Genomic DNA, 18,734 nt, shown 5'->3' with positions numbered 1-18,734 from the left:
TTTTTATTTTCGTTTATTCAATAGTTTCATATGGATTTTAAATTATGCAATTTTGTTTTGTCACTTTTAGAAAATATTATGTTTAATAACCTCGAATGTACAAGAAGATTATTTCGTTTATTCAACAGTCCCATTGGGTAGTACCTATATTTTAAATCTTATTTTATATCTATTCTATATTTTAAATCTCTTTATTTTATTTTAATTTTGTTCTTTTGTTTAAGAAGGATTTTATTTTGTAATTAACTCGTATTTATAGTATCTTTTTATGTATTTAATATTTCCAGAGGGCATATATTTTTGTTTCATTCTTATTATTTCATTAGCCTTTTCTTTTTTTCTTTTTTTTTCTTTCTTCTTATTTTATCTCTTTTTTTTTAAGAAGTTAACATGTTTAAAAATATTCTTTTCTTTTTTAGTTATCTGTTGTACTTGTTTTCAAAAAACTTATATTGTACCCAGAAATGTGAATAATTTAAATTGCTCAATGAGACTGTAGTCTCAGAGCATCATGGTTTATTGTAAAATTGTAAATAATTCAAGAACAATAAAATCTCTCTCTCTCTCTCTCTCAAATCTGGGAATCAAATTTGATATGGCTTCCCTCATTTCTTGTTCAACCTTAATTTGCAAACGATATTTACTGTTTATTGCCGCGACCGCCGCGGCACACACTAGTATAGCTGATTCTCTGCTATGACATACATATGGCATGTCACAAGAATTAAGATGCGTATGTCTCTGTTAACACGATTAGATTATGGTGATAAAATTGACATGCGCAACCCAAGTGAGGATTTCACCACGAAAATTAACTAACCCAATTATTTTTGGTGATAAAATTAATCATCTGCCATCGCCCTGACATATTCATCTAACGTCACTATCTCCGCCTCGGACGTTGAGCATTTTTTTCTAAATTTTGCTTCCGGAAATGAGCGTCAATTCATCTTTCCCATATGAATATTTAATGGAACTAAGAATCAATATTAAAATTACGACCCTGTATTGTCACATCACAAAAACAACTGTTAGAATCAAATACTTGACCTTGTCGATTGCTTGTTTTTTCACTTTAAATTTTAATCTTTATTAGGTCATAGTATAACATTTTATTTTATTGATAAATATGTAAATTGTTTTATCTAAGAGGCTTAGTCAATAATCATCTTGAATACTTCAGAATAGAAAAGGAGTTAAAATCTGATGTTAAAGAATCCAAAATGGAATAATTAATAGCAAATCATGGATTTCTTAATTTTTTAACAGCATAAAAGGCGAATGTCTTTATCAGTTTTCATTTATTGTTGTGTTCGACACTTTTGTTATAAGATAGGCAAAATACTTGATTTTAGGTTGACATTATGTGTTGTATCAAAGAAGATAAGATGGTCACACGCTTTTTTTCCTGAGAAAAAAAACATATTCCTATACAATGTGCATATAAAGAATTTTAAAACATAATCTTATCTGGACATACGGAGTAGAGCTTTGGGGCTCTACAAAACCATCAAATTCCTCCCGAATCCGATCCTTACAGTCCAAAATCCTTAATGCTCCTTACTTTGTCACAAACCAAATCATCCATCAGGACGCAATGTCGTATATGTTGCTGATTTGGCCAGAACCGGATACCAATCCTTCCATGAATAACTTCCCAACCACCCAAACCAACTAGTTCCTAACCTGGTTTTTCCTTCATTACCTAATAATCCTCCTAGGCGTTCTGAAAAGAAGATGGCCTCGAGATCTTCTCCTTTAGAAATGTTTTTTGGAGTTCTATCAATGGGTAGATTCTCCACATGTTTGTATCATGTCATAATATCACTTACAGCAAATTCACTTGATTTGTATATATGTATACAATTGTAAATAACAATAAATAAATTATTAAAAAAAAAATCATAATCTTAGAGAAAAGGTCATTTAATTGCCAACGGCCTTCGTCCAAGTACCGTTTCTATTAATTAAATAAAGAAAATTTTCTTTATATATTTTTATTTATGTATTATAACGTTTTGTATTATGATACTTTATAGAGGAGAGTAAGATTTTGCTTATTGACGTAAACAAATTGTACCTTTTACAATGTGTACACTTTTCAGTATTTCTTAAATGTTAACAATAATTAGAGAAAACTTATGAAAACCATTTATTGTCCACCGAAGTGAAGGTTCTTTTGTATAAATGGGAAGGTTAAATTTCATTTCTTCAATTCACCCAAAAGTGTTACAACTTTGTCTAATCGATCATTAACATACAAAAGCTATTTAAAATTATGGATTTCCTCTTACATTGTGATGTTAATGGCTATGAATTGCTACATTGTTGAGGTGATCTACCACTGAAATTCATGACTGAAAGATGTGACTTGTAAAGCAATTATAGAATGTTGTTTAGACACTTTACATGAAGGAGAATTTAGGTATTACCGTTGGAAATGGGAAAATTTCAGAAAAGTATTTTTCCCCTGATCAAACAGTAAATTCTAAGACTAACAGTGTTGAAAAGATGAAAAAAAAGAAGAAAAATAAAAGTAAATATACATTTTTATAAAATAAATTGAATTGTTTTATAATGAACATCTTTTTAGGTTTTTCATTACACCAGTGAATTTTCATTTTTGGCCATTTTTCGGTATCCAATTATTTTTTTTACATTAATTTATTTAATTTTTTTTATTTCGGGCAATAAAACAAAAAATTGTTTACAAATTTGTTTTTCATGGCAGCAAAAGATAATGTTCTCATTATTCGTGAATTCGCAAGGAATGCGATTATAATGGTTAATAAACAAAGAAAAAAAAATTGAAAAGACTAACCTAACATTAGAACTCGGGCTAGGACCGTATTATAATTTCCTCTAGAAGCTTTTTTAAAAATGAAGAAGGCCTATTACCTCTTCATTTTTAAAAAAGCTTCTAGAGGAAATTATAATATGGTCCTAGACCGAGTTCTAATGTTAGGTTAGTCTTTTCAATTTTTTTTTCTTTGTTTATTAACCATTATAATCGCATTCCTTGCAAATTCACGTAATTTCCAGATCGTTAATTTTAAAGCAGTTTGCGGCCGACAAAATGTGATAGCTACGTCAAAATTAATTGAATGTACAAATAAACAAAGGTTTTCAAGGTTTTTCATTAATTTATAAATCGATTTTTGGGAGTATTTTCCCCTAAGAAATTCAGCCTCCTCATTCACAAATACGTAGATGTTATGAATACATCAAGGACATGGAAATTAAAAAACAAAACTTGACGAGTGGTTGAAAATAAAGATTAAGAAGTCATTTTGACTTTTAAAAAAAAATATTTATTAAGAAATAAATAATTTTAGTTGACGTTTTTCAAATATTTTTGTTTTTCAACTGTATCACTCAACATAGAACATACATAAATCCTGGATACAAAAGTCTATGGCTTTTCGTAAAATGAGAAAACTGTAATTAAAACATACACCTGTGTGATGATAAAACTGAAAAAAATCCTTTTTTGTTTAAAAAATTATTATTACTTAAACATAAAATCCAACCAATTTGGTAAATTATAAGAAAAGAAATAATAAAATTAGTAAAAACAACATTTCTAATTTTAATATTGATTGGGTATATATGAGCCGTTGAGAGCAAAAGTAGTGTAAGTCATTCTGTTTTCATCACACTAAATTTTCATTTAAAAAATAATTAATTACCGAGTGCATTAGCCATAGTAAGATATATAAAAACTAAATATATAATATAGGTTATATAAAAAACAGAACTAGGATATATAAAAAACAGTTTTAACTATTAAAGCTCTTGTTTCTCACCAAAAACTTTACCCTTTATATGTAATAAAACTTTATTTTCCAATAATATGTTACATGCCACAATTATTTCCTTGGTGATTTTTTAAATTCAAAGACGAATATGATAAAGGACTTTGTTGTTTACAGTCTGTTCATTGAGAGATAACACTGGCGACAATACTCTTTTCAAGTAACCATTTTGGAAATAGAAAAAAATAATATTAATACTGATAAAACATACTATTAATGCTAAAAATTTTTATTTTAGCATTTATAGAATTTTCTAATATTCCGGAGCAAATTTTATTGAAAACGTTTTGTTTTTTATTTATTAAAATAGCAAGTAGCCCGAATGGTCCAATTATGGTAGAATGATCTAAATGGGCCGTCTAGTAGCTCAGGTGGTTAGGTGCAGGTCTTACCAATCTGAGATCTGGCAGCACCGGTTGGAATTCGGCCTCTGGCGTTGAATTTTTTTATTGAGTGGCGGTTACATAAAATATAATACTTGATCCCAACCATAGTTAGGCAGTATATGACTTCAATCTTGGCCCGACGAAAAAATAAAAATATATATGATCTAAATAGGAGGCAGGGTTTGTATGTTCAAAAAACCCTTTTATATTTCGTATTCTTATTGTTGGAGAGAATTATGTTTGCAGGGAGAGTAGTATTAGTATAGTAGTAGCGACTAGTAGGTGTGTGGAATCGGTATCGAATCTTCGGATTTGCTAATCCCTTTTATATTATTATTACATTATTTGTATTTTTGTAAATATTACATTATTTGATTTTTTTATTTTTATTATTATTACATTATTTATATTTTTTTTATATTACACGATTTGTATTTTATATTATTATTTCATATTAGATAAATGAGAGAGTATTACCTCACTGTTTTTCACTAATATTGTACTTCTTAATTAGCAATTTTCATATTGATAATAAAACATGTATCCGCTTAGATCGCGGCCACTCCTGTGCATTTAACTTGGAAATAAGTAATCTTTATAAAAAAATGAAACGGAGTTAGGCAGACATTAATTGTGATAAATTGTAGCTAATCTTATCAAAGATGCAATATTTATTTCTTACATTATCCATGACGATTTTGGCTATTGTTTAATTGTAATTTTTGCTAAATCGAAATTAAAATAATTTATTATGGTAGTGTTTGGAATTAGAAGAGTAAAGACATCCTACTAGCTCTGACAGCATCCAACCAGCTAAGCCTAAATTATTTTATTTCCTTATATATATTTTTTTTTTCCTGCCTTCTTTTTTTCTTCTCCCCTATATTATAAGGTATACATTTAGTTTCTATATTTTATTTTATTATTTTTTTTTCTTCTTCGTGATTATTTTATCTCCTATTTATCCATTTTTTGATTTTTCTACGGGAGACCCCATAGACCTAAACAGCCCTAAGGCTACAAGAAAATGGCCTTCCCCATTATATTACCCGAAAATAAAGAAGATACCCGATTAGCCCAACATTTCTGATTACTGAAAGAACAGATGAACAAGACTTTACTAAAATTGTTTAGTGAGCTATTATCAGCCACTTTCACAGAATTAAAAGCAAACCAGAAAATGACACGCCCCCCTGGACTTACCAACGTCCAAATATCGCAAACGAAATACAATACCATCAAAATATCAAGAAATGTTTTGACTACTTAAACTCTGCCATAACCACAATATTTCGGTTCGAGATCAGATAACACAACAGGATCTACCTTTGTGACACAAACACAATATATAGCCATAATACATGTGGAAACTTAGAGAGAGATACTTTTAATTAGTTAATGTAAGGGCCAACCAACAGTTCCAGTTGTAAGTTATTAAAAATATTTATTGTTATACAATTTACCTGTACAATTATTTTAGAATGAATCACCTCTATGGTGTGAATTCTGTTAATCACAGATGAAATTCAAGAAGTTTTTCAAGGTGGTATGGTTAATAAAGAAAACTAACAAGCAGAGACTATGGACGAGTGGCCAAGAGTTCACATATTGAATTCAGATATTTATTTTTGCTTGGTTATACATTAATTAATTTTTATACATATGATATAATATCCATATGTTAAACGAAGTCAATTTCCGTTACGGGACACTTTTTCTAACATGGCATCCCGCAAAATGATTTATAAGACGTTGTCACGTCAAAAATCCCAGCTTACAGAAAGATTCTTTTGGTTTTTATAATTTTTTAAATATTCAATACGTTCAGCAATATTTTTTGCTTATTATACACAGACAAATAAAATCGATTGGTGTATGATTATTTTTAAATTCATGCAAGGCAGAAAACAATTATATTGATTATTGTTGAAATTCTACAAAATATTTTATTTTTATTCTCGACTTCTAGAGAGCATTAGGTAGAAAATATTTAGGAAAAACTAATATTTTTCGACCTAATGTCACCAAAAAAAGGTAATCACTCGTACATAAATAGAGCCAACCTTATAAGCGAAAATGTCTGTATTGCTCTGTCTCCTTCGGCCAGAACGCTGCTAAAGGCCTACTGCGTATATAAAATAAAACAATAAAAAGTAAGTTTTTCTTATTAGAATGTTTTATTCACTGACCACACCCTCCACCCAAATTCCCCTTGAAAAACCCTTGAATTAATTAGATCTTAATTTTTTTCTCATGTTATCGTCGCACTGGAGCATTTAGGAGGCCATATTTATTTGTTTGTTATCTGAAGGAGCTGTTAGTAGTTGTTGTTAGAGAAATATATATATATATATATATATATATATTAATTAATAAATTAATATATATTTAAACATCTTTTGGTAAGGTGAGTTGTATTCTCCACTCATATCATCTCTGAAACTTCACTGGACCAGATTCAATATGAAACCATCCTTATAGTTTAAACGGGAACATAGCAAAGTGGTTTTGACCAAATTTAATTTTTAAAAATCATTTGGATCGATCAAATGTTAATAAAACGTTTCAGCGTGATTTCACAAACCAGATGAGAACACATCATTTACATTTTATTGATGATGCACATTGGACAACGGTATGAACTATGTTTTAAAAAAAAATTATTACAGAAATTTCACTTTTAATGTAATTTGTTATAAATATATTTTTTTTCCTTTAGTAATCCCAATTTTTCGCTAATGAAGGAGTTCGAATTAGTTTTAATTATTTCTGGTTGATGAGAGTACCGTAAAAGTGGGTTAATTTTAACCGGATTTTAGATTTATTTTTGATATTCTACATTTTGACCCGCATAAAAGTCAATTCTGAAATTTACAACTCAGTTTTCCTAGAGTATAAATGAAAGAAAAAGCCGCTAGTTCACACTGTGTCGATGTCAATGTTATTTCATTATATATGTAGTGACACTTAGCACAACCTCTTCAAATTAACAATAAGCACCTGAGAATCAACAGTTGGCAATTATAAACCAAGGAGCTTATAATTTATGATGTAGACTTTATTAAAACCCAGAACATCAACATCAAACCCATGCTCATCAAAACAGAAATATCTTATCTTTACCATCCCATCTTATCTTTGCATATCATATATCTTTACCATCCCAAAGAGCTACCTTGAAAAAAAAAAATCATAATAGAGCAACTCTTTTTAGAGCAGGAATATATTAGGACGCTAGATAAATAATAAGCAAACAATAATATTTTCTAATTAGTTCCTTGATTTATGAAAACATTCTGGAGAACTTCTATTTCTTCCTCAGGGAAAGCTTATAGATGCAGGAACAAATACATTAACAAAAGTTTATATTCAATATGAATCAAGACCAAAATAAATCCAGCTTATGTATATTTTATAATATATAAATAAGAGCATATTATTGGAAGGATGCTAGAAATTAAGAAAAATTAGACTATAAACAAACATGGGAAGACTTAACAGAAAGTATCCATATATATCATTCCTATTTACAATATTTATATTCAACCAGGGGAACTCTGAACCGAGCTCTTCCCCCATTTATGGATTACTTTTATACTTCAAGACGAACTAATTTAGCAACGAAAGTTTTAGGCATCTTGTTTAAAATAAACTAGAAAGAGGAGAATGGAAAGTACTAGAATACCAATGTTTTCAACTGAACTTTATATCCACCAATTGTATGGAAAAATTGTATCATTTCCATCCCAGACCTTCTTTACCACTAGCGTGCCACACTGAATAACCAGAAATGTCAGTGAAGCAATGTTATGCCTATTGGAGCAATACCAAATGTTTATAGTACTAAATGAAAAAATTATTTTTTTTTTATTCTTCTTATTTTGTTGCTTTTCCTCACCGGAGTATTTAATCGGAGTTGGTCTGTATCATTAATCGGAATACATCAATGAGAGTATTGGTTCTTTCAATATTATTTGCATATCCTGGAAGAGTGGTGAGCTGTGGGTATATCCATTGACAAATCCAACAGTGCACATCTAAGGGAGTGTTTAAGGATCTACTTAAGATCGTTTTATTTTGATATTGCTTCACTCCTATTTCCATGACAGTGCAAGGCCGCGTCCTTAGTTACAGCACAAATGTAGGCGCATTGCTAATGAGATGACATAACCATTACACCTGGCTAATTTAAAACCGAATCGGAAAATCGAACGAATTTGAAATATATCAATCTTATTTAGAATGAAAATAAAACAAAAGAAAATTTTTTCTTATGATAAAAAATTAGAGAAACCAGTTCCGTGATTTCCAGGTTCAGCGGACGGATTCCAAAAAAAAAAAGAACCATGTAACCTTGCTTGGACATTCTCTTAAACTCTTCTACTTTTAATTGTTTTTTCTTTATTTGTGCTTCGTATTTATCTTACAAAATTTTGGTTAATTAACAGCATTAATTATATAAATAATGTGGTATTACTAAAGATAATTGGGTGAGACAATAAATTAGGTTTGACATAACATTAAATCATCCTTTCGTCATTATTATGAGATTATGTAGTTAAAAACCAATTTTTCTTTTTTCTAGGCGATCCATCTTTTTTTTCTATAAATTATTTTCTAATTTTCTTTAATGCAATAGTACCAATCAATTTTAAACATTCATAGTTTATACATAGTTAAGTCAGGCGGTAAGGATGCACCAATTAGTTAAAATACAATAATGATTATTATAATGGTTTTTAATTTTTTTTTATTAATTGTTCTTAAAAAAAAGGCAATATGTAAGAACTATTTGTTGAATGCTAATATTTGATTGGGCGTAATAAACTAATATCAAAGACTTTTACTATACGGAACTCAGTTTCAAGGTTAGATAACGTATAAAAAATGACCACAAGGTTTGAAACCTTTGAAAATAAATATATAAAATTAAAAAAAAAACAACGTAAAATTGTATTACATCGTTGTAATTAGGTTACAACCAAATAGAAATCTACAACATTGAGAAAATGAATTATGTATCATTTTATGGCAAATGTTTATGCCGAGTTTGATAGATGTTCACAGTAAAACAGTGAAACTCGTGCTTATGGTAAAAATATCCACTAAAGAGTCTTTTATTTATTGTTCCTTCAAAGCCGCATACCTGTCTTAGCCTATCATACATGATATTTCAAATTTAAATGTATCTGTAAACTCCCTAACCACTAAAACCCCCTAGTTTCTAACCTTGCATCCTCTTCCATTCCTGACAATCCTCCGAGGCGCCTGAAAAGAAGATGGCCCCGAGACCAGCTAATGTAAAATGTCATCAGAGTGCTACCAATGGGTAGTTTCTCTACACGCCTGTAACACTCCAATTTAACTTAGATCAGATTTACTAAATGTACAGTTGTAAATAGCAATATCAGTTATATTTATATTAAAATTTAAATATTTAAAAAAAAAAAGTTTCTGCGCAAACCGATTCCTCGCATATAAGCTAGGGATTGACAAATATTTTTTTATTTAATTTTGTTTGATATTCGCAGAAATAATTTCCTCAAAGACTTTTGGTGGATCTCATAGTCTACCGTGGACCACCTGTTGGGAAGCATTCAACGGAACTGGGAAACCCCACTACACACAAATAGCTAAACCACTTAATGCCGTAGATTACAGGTTTTTCTAGAACTTTAAAATTAGGTTCTATGCGTTTTATCACTTTAAAATTGTCTTTTTCAAAAGATACATATATTTTTTATTTTTTAAAATAAAAAATAAAATCAATAACAGGTCTTTCGTTTCTACTATTCTTAACATTTAAACTATTATCTGGCATTAGCTAGTACTCAAATCCATATTTGGGTATTACAGATACTACCTGAAATTCGGCTTTGATACCATTTTTCTAAATTTGCGTGGGTTGCTACCTGGATGTTCAGGGACGTGACTGCCGTGCGGGTTGGGGCGCAGGTCTCAATGCGCTCGGTTGTGGATTCGATTCCCATCTGAGGCAGTTAAACATTCATTTTATGGCGGTCTCGGAGAATGAATCTTGACACTCCCACCTTGGTTAGTACGCAGCGGCAACCCAGGTAGCCGTTAGGGGTTGGCAAAAAGGACCACTAGGCCCACTGCCGGACTTGTTCCCCCACCAAATACCAGTACCAATACCTGGATGGTGCGTTCACTTACGCAGGCGCAAATGTATTTAGCCCTAGGCTGGAGGAAAGTAAACTAATGACGTAAAAAAGACCCAGGATCAATTTTATCAGATTTCATCTCCTACTTTCACTTACATACGTATGAAACAGTGCTTTTCTATACAAGCCTATATTTCAAAATCGGCTCGTATTGTAGGTTTTATTTTCAAAAAACCAATCACTGCACTTGAAATGTAGTTACTTATACAACCAATAGAAATTTGTAAAAAGCATTTCTTTATCATGGACTTAGCATAAGCTTTTATTCTTTGTTTATCACTTACGATTTCTTGTGCACTAACAGGTTTTCTGTAATTATGATGTGATAAATAATACCTCCAGTTAAGAATGGTAGTCTGGGTTCGTGTATTAATAATTGAATCAGGATTTTTAGGGATTTCGCGACATCTTTGGCCCACGTTACATTTACAAGTTATTTTATACCATATGTATTTAAATACGTAAAATAATAAAGATGCTATTCAAGATTCCCACTAAAATTCCCATGAATATCCTTACCTCCTATTCGTTGGAATAAGTGCCCATGTAGTGGGAGCGGGTAACTCATAGGTAAAGCAATGGACTACTAACCCAAAGGATCTGGGTTCGAATCCAGATAATTAGGATCTGTTACTTGTAGCTATTGAGTTACAAAATCACAAGCCATTGGGCAACAATCAGTTGTTCGAGCTTAGTTCTGACCAAATTATCTCCTTGCACAACCGTTGCTCTAGTAACAGTAATTCCTTATGCTGCATCCTTGAGTTGTAGCTTAGATTTAATTTTTTTTATGTGCCTATAAAATACTCTCTTTAATACATCTTTATTTTAAAAATTATAAATATCGTTGGGTAATCCAGGTTGTCAATTTTGATTTTTCAGTTATTGGCTTAAAATTCATGAAGGTCAATCCCCCAAATATTTCTCTCCATTATTTGACATATCATGTATTTGGAATATTTAATATTGAATTACGGTTCCTTTTTATTAGCTATGATTACCATAAAAGTTGAGAGAGAGCAGAAAGGGATCATAAAAAAAAAAAAAAAAAGACACCCGCAATTGATGAAAATTTTTTTTCACCTCAGACACCAGCAATCGATTTAAGCCAGAGTTGCTCAATTTGAAACCACAAAAATATGAGATCCAGTAAAAAAACGTCGCATTCCAACTATTCAGCAGTTTCTATGTCAACCAAATATCCAAACTACAACTACATTTACCTAATGTCCTTCTATTATAAGGTCTTTTAAAGTAACCACAAATAATGCTGTTATTTTGTTCATTGGACCGTTGAATGTCAGTTTATTTAGTTCTTTACAGTATGAAGGGTATAAAGAAAATCCTTTCATCACCTAAGAAATATTTTTTCCAACACTATTTTTTTTTTTATTTACAGTTTGTAAATTTTTGCTGCAAGTTTAAAATAAGGTGTCGAAGAGTTTCAATTATTATTTCAAATTGATTTTATTTTGAGAACCCCAACTTGGTTGGAATGGTACGAAACGTAGCAAGAGAAGATAAACACTTTTTTTCAAAAAGAAGTGCTACCTAAATGCATTGTGTTGCTATACAACAGCATACTAAAATAAGTTGGAACAATTTCTTATTATTCCTTTAAATATGTACCTTTTTATTAATGTTGGTAACTTAAATATATATATAAACAAAAATACTAAACCTTTGTTTAAGGTCCTTTATGAAATCTTATACGATTTTTTTTTTCTATTCTTATTTATTATTTTATTCTAAAATTAAAAGCTTATTTCCTTTCGCGACCATGGCAGGGAGGAGGAATTGATCTATGTGAAGTCTTTGCATCTGTCCCTGACCTTTACTCTCTGGTCAACCATTTATGACTGTTAATAAATCATAAGACCACTCGACCACAATGAGGAAAGTGACGTTTTCCAAGAAGACAACGTATTTAATGAGTTTGTTTACCATCCTAAACAGATAAAACTAACTAAATATTACTTCTCAATGATGAATATCGAATTGTATTTAAAAAATTATATTAGTATGAACTTACCATGTTAATAATTTAAGGTATCTGACTTAGGATCTGTTTGTCGTAAGATATGGCCAATCAGCAAGATATTGGATAAAGTACCTGTTAAACAAAACAGGAACCAGAAGCAATAGTCAGATCTGTAAATTACGCTTATTTTAGCGTCAATACGTTAATGAATTTGCTACCGAGATATAAGAAATCCAAAAACGCAATGAATACGATATCGGGCCATATTTTGGCAGCTTCGCATTTATCGCCTAAAATATATATTCAATTATTCTCCTTAAGTCATAGTAAACCTTTTATGCTAATTATGATCTGCAACGCATTTCTATAGGTTCCTGACGTCGAGATTCTTTTGTAGACATTCTCAACTTCAATAATTTCTGCAAACACACAATGAAGTCACGACATTCGTTTTAGTTTAAATCAACAGCACATGTTCAGGTCTATTAAACACGCGAATTCAGTAGAGTTCAAGAAAAAATCCCCACCATCTAACCTGAATATTTTTAGGATGTACCAACAATAAATACAAAATGTCTGAAGATCTATGGTAAAATTACCTTAGAAACAACTGACTAACGTTTTATTAACAAAAGCCTTCTAAAAAACCAAAACAAATTTAAGTACTTAATTAACAATTTATGTGGGTATTTTAAATATATGAATTATTTAATCCTGAATCAAGAAAATAATTTGGGCAAAGGAGAATCGTTGGAGAAAGGAAAAGTAATATAACACAAATACTGCCCTCTGTATATATTTATTTTATAGAGAAGTATAAAGTGAATTTTATCAAGAATGCAAGAGATTAAACAAATATAGGATAGCGTCAGATTTGATGCGCTCAAAGTATTTGTTGTTGTAGTTAAACTATTTACTTTTGAAATATAATTTGGAAAATTATACCTTAATCATAGTTATAGTTATACCTTACACATTTATTATGCAAGTAATGCATCTAGATTTGTTTAATTAGCTGACTAAATATATCATGAACCAAGGAAAAATAAAATTGACATATAGGTTAACAACCTACGCAGGTTTTAGGTTTATAAACTATATTCTGTGCACCAATGCAAACACGCAAAATGTTAATAAACGACTAACGTAAAGATCTGATCTTGCCTTATTTTTAAAATTAGAACAGTTACTTACCTGCTTTTCACCATCCTTTCCATTATCGTAACGATTATTAAACAAATTATAATTGCCATAAATTTAATTATAATTGGTGCGGATCAGTACATCCTACCCTAAGGTATGATTTTCTGGAACAACTAGGCCTTACCAAAGCCAACAACCAACGGGCGTTGATGACCAGGCTGTTAAACGCCCTTTCAAAACAAACAAACAAGATCTGTTCTTTGCTATCTGAATAAGTTCTATTTTGATGTTAATATTAATTAAGTCACCCAAGAATTTTGTACATGTGTAAATTCATCAAAATCATAGTTTAAGGAGCCCTTTCTTAACCCCTCTAATTTATTTATGACCTTTAAATTGTAAAGGAGAGAAGAATAATCAGGTTTAACGAATCATTAAGGTACAAAGAGGACCATAGGGATTAGTGTAGCTAGACAGAAATCCAACAAGAGGATTTAGAGATAATTAGAGAAGTCCTGACAGAATTTCGAAGCTTTTATATATATGAAATAAATGTCAAAACGAATATTGAGGTTTTGGGCATTGATGCTCAATAAGGAAACAATATAATTAACTATACGTTTATAGTTTTGGATTGAAAGGATTGTAAACGTTTCAAGTTCTGATGTGTTCCAATCCTCTTAATTTCAATCACTAAGTGAATGCATTTCTGATTCTACATTTAAAAGTGGAAGGCATCTTTAGCAATAATACATTTTAAAAATTCAACCTAAGGAGAATATATTGAAATCACTATCTCCTCTGAAAATGACAAATTCCTTAACTGAGCGCTTGGACTGCCTGCGTCCAGTATGGAAGTTAGATACGTTCCTGCCTCCGAATACCAGGGCGGCCATGAAGTCCAGAACGTTGAGCTCGTCGGAGTCCCTGAGATGACCCCTGGACCGGTCAATCTCTTTGAGAACTCCCCATAGACTGAGAGACCAGGCGGAGGCTTCTGAGGAAGGTCTCCTTGGAGTCGACTCCACCGGTGAGCTGCAGTTCACCATCACGCCTCGCCACCAGTCCGTCTCCTTCACGTAGTTCTCCACCATTGGCACGATACTGATCGGTCTGATCTTCAGGCCAACCTGAAACATCAAAGATATTTCTGATAACTACCCTCTGTCAAAACTGCCTATCTAAACCAGTCGTTCTGAAGAGGCTCTGGTTCGCTGGAGCCTTAGGAATGGGTCTTGGGAAGGTACGTCAGCACATATTTTGTACGACAGGTACGATATTGAGGCGAAAAGTGAATTTTAAATATCGTCTCATCGCACAAACGAAACACTAAGTGACAGAAAAAGGAACTCCAACAATAAAATGTTTTATGGTAATTTAAAGATTTTATTTTATTTTTATACCAGATCGGCCTGGTGGGCCTTACATGGTCGATATAACTTATATTATATATATTTTTCAACAGTTAATTATGAGGGGGTATAGTCATACAAATGACACCCCTAACTTAATAAAATGTTTTTATTAAAAGAAAAAAAAAATAATAAAAGAAATAGATAGCTTCTTAATAAAAGAGGAAAGTAAAATTAATAACAAAAAATAATGATATTGGTACACTTAAATAAAACAAACAATTGCCTTCTTATAGTAAAAAGAAACAAGTTAATTTGAAAAAGGTAAGAGAAGAAAAGAGAAAAAAAAAATAATAATGAATAATAATAATAAGTAAATAGAGGTAGTGTGACTATGAATTAATTTTATATTTATTAAAAATTTATAAAAGAATGTCTTGCAGCAGTCTCGGCTTCAGTCTTCGGGTTGAGGTTGGGTTTCCCAGGTTGTAGGTCACTGCTCCTTTAACTGTCGGCAACTGGGAGTGGAACTTCATGAACCATTTTTTGATATAATCCTCTATTGGCTCCATTTGTAATTCGCGATGCAATTGGCTATTTCTTATGAACCAAGGAGCATTAACTGCAATTCTTAGGACCTTATTTTGAAAAGATTGTAGTTTTTTCCTTTTCGTGAAGCATGCCGCTCCCCAGACTTCACAGCCGTACATCAGCAGTGTCCTGAGGATTGTTTTAAATATAAGAACAGTTGTTTCTGGTTTTTGTTTGGAATTTCTGTTTAGGATAGGATATAGCTAACCTTGCATAAGTTATGCTAATTTAAAGAATGACAGCATTCAATATGTGTCAAAACCAAACAACTGTGCGCATTAAACTAGTCACGTTTTACCATAAAATATTTCTGGATGACATTCTAATTGTATTCCACGATTCTATTTCGTAATCATTAGTGGACAAATACTAACCAAAGCATACTCTATTAAAATTAAAGGCCAAAGCAGCTAAGGTATTTAAGTTAATCCCGCTTATAGGCATATTTAAACATTACACAGTTTCATCCTTTTGGTGAGTTCAGTTTTTAAAGATTGAATAGTGTAGATTTTGTCTACAAAGCCTTCTTAGAAAACCATTATGATCTCCAAAAATCGAAATCTTTGAATTTTGCATTCATTCTCCCTTTCCGAAATAAAAAGGATCTAATGCATACTAAAATGATGTGTGCATTATATTAATAAAAAGTAAATACTTATTAAATTTCAAATGCTAAAGAAATAATATTCATAAACAGTCATTTTTTGAAGTGTTAATTTTTCATTATTTTACTACTTCAATTATAGCAATCGGAAGACAATCGAAAAGTATAAACTCTATCGTTTTAACGATCGTAAACGGTCATTTGCGTCCTGCATAATTTTTATAGGCTTTCACTGACCTAAATTTAGAATATGTAGTGAAGTGAATTTGGAATTTGAGTTTCACACCACGAGACCAAAGTCTTGCAAAATAACAGAACTGAAATAACATATTTAATATTAATTGATGTATCCTTGGATTGTTACAGCAACTGTTTCGATAAAATCGAATAACTAGAAATCCTTCTTTATATTATCGATTTTACACATATTTTTCAATTGTTCAAAAATGGTTTAGAATATAAATTCCATATATCAAAGCAAAACTTAATGATTTTTCTCAGCTAGGTCTGATTCTCATTGAAATAGATTAACAGGTCTTAAATGCTAAATTTAAAAAAAAAAGTCCCCTGAAGTATCTTTAATTTTATTTATTTTAAATAATTAATAATTTTTCATCGATAAAAATAAAAATTAAAAAAAAATAAAATAAATCAAAAATTCGACCGAAATAAAAATGTATAAATATGAGAGAAATTTATTTAGCCTTGCTGGCGAAATACATTGGGTTGGAACAATACACAGCATACCAATCAATCCATGATTGGACCTATATGCAATACATATATTCACATGATATAACAACATTTTTTTTTGTATAATGACAGTTTTTTCACTACCTTTTCCCTTTACAATCAATACTCGTTTACACAATAAATACAAATATTTTATTTTTATTTAACAGAATAAAAATAAAATAAAACAATAAAAGAATTTTTGGGCCGTCCGTAGCTCAGTGTTTAAGACACAGTTTTAACGATATGATGTCTATTGGCAGTGCCAGTTCGAATCCGGCCTGGGGTGTTGACTTTTTTCATTGAGTGACGGTCCCACAAAATGAAAAACTTTGACCCCTAACCATGGTTAGGCCGTATAGGACTCCAAAGAGAATCTGGGCCGAAAAAAAAAAATTGATAATTAACTAAGCTGTCGTATAATAGGCAGGTTTGATATTCGTTATTCGAACCACGAGATACCTTAAAATGTAAGTTTTTATAGCTCTAGAAAAACAAGAATTAATTACTTGATATTTATGCCTTCTGGTGTGGTGAGTGAAAATTTGCACCGCACTAGATGTTTCCCACTCTCGTGGTATTTACTGATCCTCTTCTGTACATGAGGTTTAGAAAATCGTCTAAAGGAAAATTTTTAGATTTTCAGATCTAATATTATCGTTCCGTATGCAGGAGAACCTATTATTATATGTTTCACAATTATGTTTGCTTTACCAAGTCTGCAATTTGAGGTTCTGATTTTTCAAGTGATTACGTGAACATTTTTAATGGATGAGATAAATTTTCTTTCACTCGTTTACCGTTTTGCTGGTTTACCTTTTTTATAAACTTCCAGCTCTTCCAGTTTTATTCACAATTCTTTATTTTTTTTATTTACATATCCCTTATATTTTTACTTCAATCTCTATTGTAATTAGCGTTAATATTTTTTGGATAATTATTTTTTCAACACAGCAATAGTAATGCACTTAAGTATACTATTTGTTCATTAAAGTGTAGAAAGGATTGAATTTGTATTATTATTCGGTTATTGTCGCCTGTTTTAAAGCAGCCCTCGTTGTCCTGAAGAGCAGAACCGGTTTCAATTTCTTATATGGATATATAGATTTTTGAGGAAAACCTCTCAGCAACAGGATTAGAAATACCAATTTAAAATAATTGGAATATAATTTACATGGAATAATCATTATAGACCTTATCTGGATTTTGCGATTTCGAAAAAACAAAACAAAAGATAGATAGAAAAGCTACTTCCAGTTTGTAAAAAAGACTTGGTGTGTTTGTGAAAAAATAATATGATACAAGACGCTTTCAGTTTATTACTTATTTTATTTATTTATTTTTTACGAAATTGTTTTAATACCCTATCTCATCATTATCGTACTGCTTTGGATTAAAGATTGACTGATTGAATGTAATTGGCTAGCTCAGTTCATACTCTAAGTCAGTTATTATATACCTCGTATTTTTTTTTTTTAAATTTTCCATCTTAATTAATAATCATTAGCTACGCTTTCAAATATTATTGATGCTGCTAAAATTGGATTCATTATATTGAGAGCAGAATTACATTTACAAATTGAATTGAGCGGACGCTGTTAGGTAATAACGATGTCTCTGAAATAAAAAGAATTTACTTCGAAACAACTCTCTGACACTTCTTCTTGCAGTTCGTTATTCAAGGACAGCATCTCGTGACCTTACAACTGCCGTTTATAGATCAACTATCCCTACAATAAAAACTATGGTGTTTGAGTACGAGCGCATATAATTATGTTTTTGTTACGTTAACTCGAGAACAGCAGAAGGAACACTCACTAAAAGTGAATAATAGTCAATTTAAACGTTCAGAGTAATAAGAACTGTCGGTTCCTTGTCAGAATTAAGTTGTACCGAAAACATAGCCATATCGGATTTGACAACATTTATACTTAATTGAAATTAG

The 18,734-nt window shown here is 30.8% G+C and overlaps 2 protein-coding genes across 2 annotated transcripts in view; one reads left to right on the top strand and one right to left on the bottom strand.

The window, feature by feature from the left end:
- The window catches only part of LOC106683444 (arylsulfatase B), a 124,779-nt gene that overhangs the window by 62,955 nt on the left and 43,090 nt on the right, over window positions 1–18,734 (top strand). The gene's annotated exons all lie outside the window — the stretch shown is intronic.
- The window catches only part of LOC106683445 (uncharacterized), an 8,378-nt gene continuing 3,760 nt past the window's right edge, over window positions 14,117–18,734 (bottom strand). The window contains exon 3 of the mRNA XM_014424929.2: window positions 14,117–14,640. Within this exon, the coding sequence (XP_014280415.1) occupies window positions 14,275–14,640 (366 nt within the window). The 3' untranslated portion in view covers window positions 14,117–14,274. The remainder of the gene's footprint in view (window positions 14,641–18,734) is intronic.

The sequence above is a fragment of the Halyomorpha halys genome, unplaced genomic scaffold (assembly GCF_000696795.3).
Source record: "Halyomorpha halys isolate HHAL.00 unplaced genomic scaffold, Hhal_1.1 Scaffold483.1, whole genome shotgun sequence".
Classification (NCBI taxonomy): Eukaryota; Metazoa; Arthropoda; class Insecta; order Hemiptera; family Pentatomidae; genus Halyomorpha; species Halyomorpha halys.
This window is presented reverse-complemented; position numbering and strand designations above follow the sequence as displayed.